At 54.5% G+C, this 6,510-nt stretch overlaps 1 protein-coding gene across 2 annotated transcripts in view; it reads left to right on the top strand.

Annotated features, from left to right (window-relative positions):
* The first annotated feature begins 31 nt into the window (after positions 1 to 31).
* LOC127748665 (uncharacterized) overlaps positions 32 to 6,510 on the top strand; it is a 38,001-nt gene continuing 31,522 nt past the window's right edge. The window contains exons 1-6 of one of the 2 annotated variants that reach the window (XM_052268783.1): positions 32 to 794; positions 2,207 to 2,527; positions 2,601 to 2,677; positions 2,752 to 3,085; positions 4,079 to 4,288; positions 4,410 to 4,777. In XM_052268783.1, coding sequence (XP_052124743.1) covers positions 2,390 to 2,527; positions 2,601 to 2,677; positions 2,752 to 3,085; positions 4,079 to 4,288; positions 4,410 to 4,777 — 1,127 coding nt within the window. In that variant the 5' untranslated portion in view covers positions 32 to 794; positions 2,207 to 2,389. The remainder of the gene's footprint in view (positions 795 to 2,206; positions 2,528 to 2,600; positions 2,678 to 2,751; positions 3,086 to 4,078; positions 4,289 to 4,409; positions 4,778 to 6,510) is intronic. The other variant, XM_052268784.1, reaches the window with a different exon arrangement.

A 6,510-nucleotide genomic window follows, 5' to 3' on the forward strand; every position in this document is an offset into this window, starting at 1 on the left:
GTACATAAGCGAAGGCATTTCCCGAAAACCGCGTCGCGATGCGCCAATCGGTTCGCTGTGAAAGGCATCATTTCTGTAAAGACTGCGCATCTAGTTGAAGGACCCTTCCTGAGGCATCTCCTCTCAGCCGTCACCGTAGCTCAGTTGGAAAGAACGTCAGTCAAAAGAACAGAAATCCGTAGGGTAAGGGATCGAATACCGCTTGTTTCCCTTTTTTCGTGACCGTTGGGTGGGCTCGGACGTCCCCGAAAACAGTCCGAAGGCGCCTCCGGGCATACCCAGAAACTTTCGGTTTTTGTCACTTCTGGGCTGCCCGCTAGGTACTTCGGACTAACCCGAAAAGAGCCCGCCCGTCCGGGCTGTTCCGGGGGCTGATCATTTTTAAACGGGCTAGTTGAGCTCCTGCAGCAGCCTGCCGACGGCCTCTGGGGGGGACGCCGGCGACCCTCCCGGGTGAGGTAACTCGATGCGGTGGCCGAGGAGAGCGACCAGGGCTCAGTGTCAGTCCCCGCTGATAGGCGTTCGGTTAGCGTCGAGTTGGTGGGCGGGCGGCGGCGAGCGCCGGGCGGGTAGGCCGACCCAAGCAGCAGCGCTGTCGAGCGGGACGGCCCGCCCGGCGCCTGCTGGCCGAGCTGTTGTAGGCCAGCGAAGGGCGATTGACCGCCAAAGTGCAAGCGCTGCAGAATGCCGGCGCGGCTGGACGCGAGGCCTCGGCCGAGCGGACAGTCGCGACGCAGCCTCCAGCCAGAGCGCATCTAAGGATTAACTTATAGTTCGGTAATGTAACCATTAAGGTGTGCACCCACTTAGGTACCCTTTAGCAATGTACAGCAGATCAATATTTTGGAGTTTAGGGCAAGGGTATTTGGCATAAACCCAATAAATAATACTAAAGTAATAACTAACTATGGTAACTAGTAACTTATCAGAAACACCCTAGAACCCCAAAGAGCAAAGCATTTCATTACTAAAACATTGGTGCATCAGCCGGACGATCCCTTAGCTTGTCCCGTGGCATAAATTTATTTTGAACCACCGAAAATTTGCATTGTTTTCTTTAAATTTTGAGTTTGCGTCTCAATGCTGCCATGTGCTTTTGTCGATTGGTATACTTATTAACTTTTCCTTTGTGTTCCTAGTATTGATTTCATTTCCATGTGTTCTGTAAGAGTTTCCGATTGTTTTTCGATGCTATTTTTGATCATAACTGAATTTGGATACGCCAAAATGACGATTAATTAAAAATTCCAAGATGGCGTCGAACACATTGTGATCGCCGCTAAAATTGGCAGCCATGTTTCGGAAATGCACGCACCGGAAGTTGACCGGATGTTTATTTCTTTTCATGGGCGCAGCCATCTTGAAGGGAAGTCATGTGACAGAGAAAAGTTCATGGGCGCGGCCATTTTGACCTATAGCAGAAGGTTGCTGGACTTAGGTGCTGGAGATGGTCATGCCTTAAGCAGTATTGTGCCTTGTTGCTGTGTACGCAACGAAAGGTTTCATTCATTAAATTATAAAAAGTTGTTAAAAATCTCACGACTTATTGTATTTTGAAAAAAAACAAAAATTGAGAATCAGGATGGTGAATAATTCTTCTTAATGAATATTGTGAAGGCCTGTGAAGCATTTATTTTAAAAGTTTAATACTGAGAATTGAGGATACTGAGTACTGAGAGATGATAATGAGAATACAGAGTACTGAGTACTGAGAAATGATAATTGAGAATACTGAGTTCTGAGAAATGAGTAATATGTGAATTGACAATAATATGGTTTTAGTGCAATGAGCGATTAGCGAAGCCCATTACTCCACTGACCGGAAAAGTTTCTGTCTGTTTGTTTGTTTGTCTGTCTGTCTGTCTGTCTGTCTGTCTGTCTGTCTGTCTGTCTGTCCGCACTATAACTCGAGAAAGAATTGAGAGAGCGACAGATCGAGTTCGAAGATGAGCATTCTAGCTCAAAAATTGACTTTTTGAAAAATCACAAACCACAGGTTGCAAAAGATTTTTTTTTTTTTCAAATATTATTTTATGGGCTCCAAAGGGGTAACTCGTGAAAGTAGAACTCTGTGGGCGAAAATTTCGTCCGTTTTGCTTAATCTTGTACCGTTTCGGCGCTATGGGCGCAGCGTATCATACTCGTGGGCAGCGGAGGGCTCAAGTAGGTAATGTCTTCTTCAGAGTTTGCTTGCAATGTTGGCCAGGGACCAAAGTGTCAGATAGCACGACCTTGAAGGGGAATGAATACCGGTAGAAGGGAGTAGCCGCCGTGACGTCTGCGTCGCACAGCTGTGCTTTTCCCGCGCTACTCCGCGCTGCAGAGACACTCCCGTTCCCGCCGCGGCGCTACCCCTCCGACTGCCTCCTGCAGCTCCGCGATCAGCAGCATGGACCTGGAGTGCGATATCTGCACCGAGCGCTTCGACGGCGCCGAGCGGCTGCCCAAGGTCCTGCCGTGCGGGCACACGGCCTGCCTGCAGTGCCTGCGCCAGCTGCCCGACAACAGCTGCCCGACGTGCCGCCGGGTGAGTGGCGTGGGGTAAAAGTCCTGGATCACTCGTTAGTTGTTACACTCGTTCTGACCCGTTCTCCCCGCAGGACTTCAACGGCCCGCCGGAGGGACTCATCACTAACTTCTTGGTGCTGAAGTCGCTCGAGGGAGTAAGGCTGGACAGGTGAGTCGCTCGCGCGTAGCCGGGCGCGGAGGCGGGGTGTTCGAGAGCCTCATGGTCTGACTTGTGCCCCACAGCACTCCCCGCTGCTGGTGCTCGGACTGCCGCACCGCCCCGTCGCCCCACTGCTGGGAGGACCACGACGTCCTGCCCGTCAAGAGTGCCCTGAGGCGCCAGCTGGAAGATGCGCTGCCACAGGCCGCCGAGCAGCTTCAGGGTCTCCAGGACCAGTGCCGGGACGAGCAGGCCCTGCCCGCCCTCACCCTGCTGACCGGCGAGTCCTGGGACGTGACGCTGCGGGGCAGCGGCCGGGAGCTGACGGGGACCCTGCGGACCTCCGAGGAGCCCCTCACCAAGGCCCTGTGGCTGCTGCTGGCGGCGAGGGCCGCGCTCACCGAGGTAGGCGATATGGTGTGTTGCAATGTTTTATCTCGCAAGTTATCTTTCTCCTTGATCGCACTCAACCGGATACGCTCTAATGAAACAACTGGAGGTGCGCTATTCTAGAGCATATCCAGTTAGCACGATGCACGGCGATTCCGCACTATGCACGACGCTCGCGCATGATGCACGCATGATGCATGCATTGTGCATCCGTGCATGCATGATAAGTTTTTTGTGTCATAGCCGAGGGGGGAGGGGGAAGTTTAATTTATATTTCGCGTGCGGTACGACGGGTAAGACCTACCATGACCGAAAAGCGATTTGGCAATTTGAAAAACTGTGTTATATTGTAACGTATATTTAACTTTTCTTGCGCCATTTTCGTTGGTGACATTTGAGAGTTCACGTTATTATTATCAATTACGTTGAATAACAAAAATGGTTTGTGCTCGTGAGTACATATTTGATAGTGTAAAGATCGTGGGTGGAAGGGACACGGGGATCTCTATAGGGAATGACCAGGCAGATACAGGGGGAGAAGATGTATTCCAGGCAAGGGGCAGCACAGGGAATGAGGCCGTATCCAAGGACGCGACAGTAGGAACGGCGGGGCCATGCGGCCAGAGCATCTGACCAGCATAGACCATTTCTCTACAGTAGCATTGTATGTTCTTGAACAGACTGTCGACAGTCGACTTGGCATCATAGGTCGTACCCGTCCCGTCGTACCACACGTAAAATGAAAATTACCCCCCCCCCCGCAGGCCTTAACGGAAGAAAACGCGCGGCTATGCGAGCGGCCAGTGTACCTGCCCTGTCGCAGGCGTGTCTAGCTACCACAGTCAATATTTTAATGTATTTCAAATTTAAACATTCCACTTTTCCGACAACAAATTCCTAATTTTAGCTAGCATCTGAACCTCAAGCAATGCATGCGCACAGCTCAACTATAACATCCGTATGTAATGTTTTGAGACCTGCTGTGTGCCTCCGTGTACTATACCCAGTGTGGTTGTGCAGGACCAATCTTCTGCGCGGGACCCCGCACCTGCAGCTGCTCACTCCCCTCCTGCAGCTGGACCCACACCGGCTGCAGCCCCCCTCGCCGCCCGGGACCCACCACCTGCCGAGGCGCTGCCCCCGCGGGAAATGAATGTGTTACTTATCAGCTGCAGTGGACCCACCTACAAGCAGCAGCAGAAGGCCGCCTTGTTGCGGGACGCGCCGGGGGTGAGTGTGCGCCTGACCTCGACCCTCACGGCCCGTCCGATGCTGCGGGGAGCGGCCCGGTACATTGCAGACAGTGCCGCACGTTATCGGCCGCCCTGAGAGTGACTCTGTTCTGCCGCAGGTGACCCGGCTGGTCAATGTGGGGTGCTTCAATGACCCCGACTGGAGCCTCCAGCTGCTGCAGCGCGCCGCGCCCACGCTGGAGCGGCTGTATGTGCACATGCCCCGCGAGGCCCACCTGCGTGCGGTGCACGGCATGCCGCGTCTGAGGCGGCTGAACGTGTGGGTTGATGATGATGCCCTGCTTGCCCAGCCCACCCAGCCCCCCGAGCTGCCCGCGCTGCCGCCGGGACACGCCGGCCTGCAGTGGCTCAGGGTGAACAACCTCCCCCGCGCCACGACACAGTCCCTGCTGCGGGCGCACGGCGGCACGCTGGAGGAGCTGGTGCTGTGGGTGGGCACGGCTGGGAGGCATGAGTGGCCACGCAGCTGCGGCGACCTGCACTCGCTGCTGCAGCAGAGCGGGTTGCGGGCGCTCAGGAGGCTCGTGCTGCGGAGGGGGGGCTACAGCCACGAGCGAGCCGCCTGCAGGGAGCAGCGCGCCGAGGTGCGGCGGGTGCTGCCCGGGGCCGAGGTGCTGTGCGACGAGTGTGACGATGTGGAGGACGAAGAGGTCTAGGGGCGGCGATCAGCGGGCGTGCCCCCGCCACCCTGTGGCAGCGAGAGGACCCCCAGCAGCAGGGCCGGCAGGGCCACCGGGTTCACAGCGCAGACAACACTCCTCGCGACCCGCAAGCACTGCGGGACAAGGCACTTCAAACGCCTTGGCGTTTACCAATGGCGGGCGGCCACAGGTTCAAACCATACTCTACGGGTGTGTTTCGTGTCTCTGCCCGTGACTGTGACCTGTGACTCGGTTAGCAACACTGCTGCCGAACGGGCCGAGCCTCGTGCAGGCGGGCCACACCACAGTCCACCCGCCAGCTACAGGGAGTGACGCCGCGTATTCAAATCATTCATCCATGTACTGCGTCATAAGATAAAGACATCTAATTTTAACACAACTTGTATGGCATCAAGAATAAAATAAGTGAAACCTGCAGTATTATTGTTATAATTATTACCAACTGTTTTATTTGTACGTCGCACCGAGGCGTGACGAAGATAGATGTCTGCTGGGCGCAACACCTCGAAGCTCACTTAGCGGGTTGTGGTGAGCGCCCGGCGGGTAGGCCGACCCGCACAGTAGCGGTGTGGAGCGGGCCGGCCCGCCCGGCGCCTGCCAGCGAGCGCCACTCGCGCCGTTCCTCTGCGTCACGTCCCTATTTGTGGCCACAATGCCGGCGGCCAGAGTCAGCTTAATCCGACCGGACTATAGAACGTCCTTTTCGATGAAATCGAATGAAATCCGAAGCCTTCAGGGTTTAAGCAGAAGGCAAGGGCTTTCTCTGCATATAATCCCTAACAAGCCGAAAGTCCCCAGATGCATCTAAACTAACACAACATGGAGCTCGGGGAACCCCCAAACCTAAGGGACAGCTTGTGTACTGATTGCCTACCCTTCAGGCGCCCTAAGCCACAACTCGCCGCAAAGAGTCATCCTCGCAGTACGAACGAGTCGGGGGCACACGGGGCCAACACCCAGTGCTGCCCGGCGGGCTGGCCTACCACCCAGGCGCCCTCAGCCACAACTTGCCCCGGCGTCCCCCAGGGGCTGTCAAACTGCCGTGCCGCGTCCCCCTACCCCTCTCCTCCTCCCCACCCCGCCTTTCCTGCGCCTTTATGGAAACTGATGGAAACGTAAACATACAGTTAAAATCGGTGTCTAACTAGGCATTGTTATAGACAAAGAGGCTGATCCCTGGTCGCGGAAGCGATGTGCGTTTCCGTTGATTTGTAATTTTGTTATGTTGGCAATTAATTATCATGGGGAAGTAATTTTCAACTTCTTTCCTCCTTAGTTTTTGTTGTACCCATTTTGCCCATTTACTCGACGCCGCTCCTCGCGCGTACGAAATATACCTCAGTTCTACGATGCCGTTCTCATGCGCAGGCTTGCCAACGCACAGAGACTGCAACATGAGGCGTTTTAGAAGCAAGCGTTCGTTTTAACTTTGACCTCAGTTATCTTTCCAATGGTGATAATTGCTCGAAAATTAGTTTCGCAGCAATTTTTGTAGTGCTCTGATCAAAACAACATATCTCTGACTCACATCAACCCT

Source organism: Frankliniella occidentalis, unplaced genomic scaffold (genome assembly GCF_000697945.3).
Source record: "Frankliniella occidentalis isolate FOCC.00 unplaced genomic scaffold, Focc_3.1 Scaffold76, whole genome shotgun sequence".
In the NCBI taxonomy this organism is placed as follows: domain Eukaryota; kingdom Metazoa; phylum Arthropoda; class Insecta; order Thysanoptera; family Thripidae; genus Frankliniella; species Frankliniella occidentalis.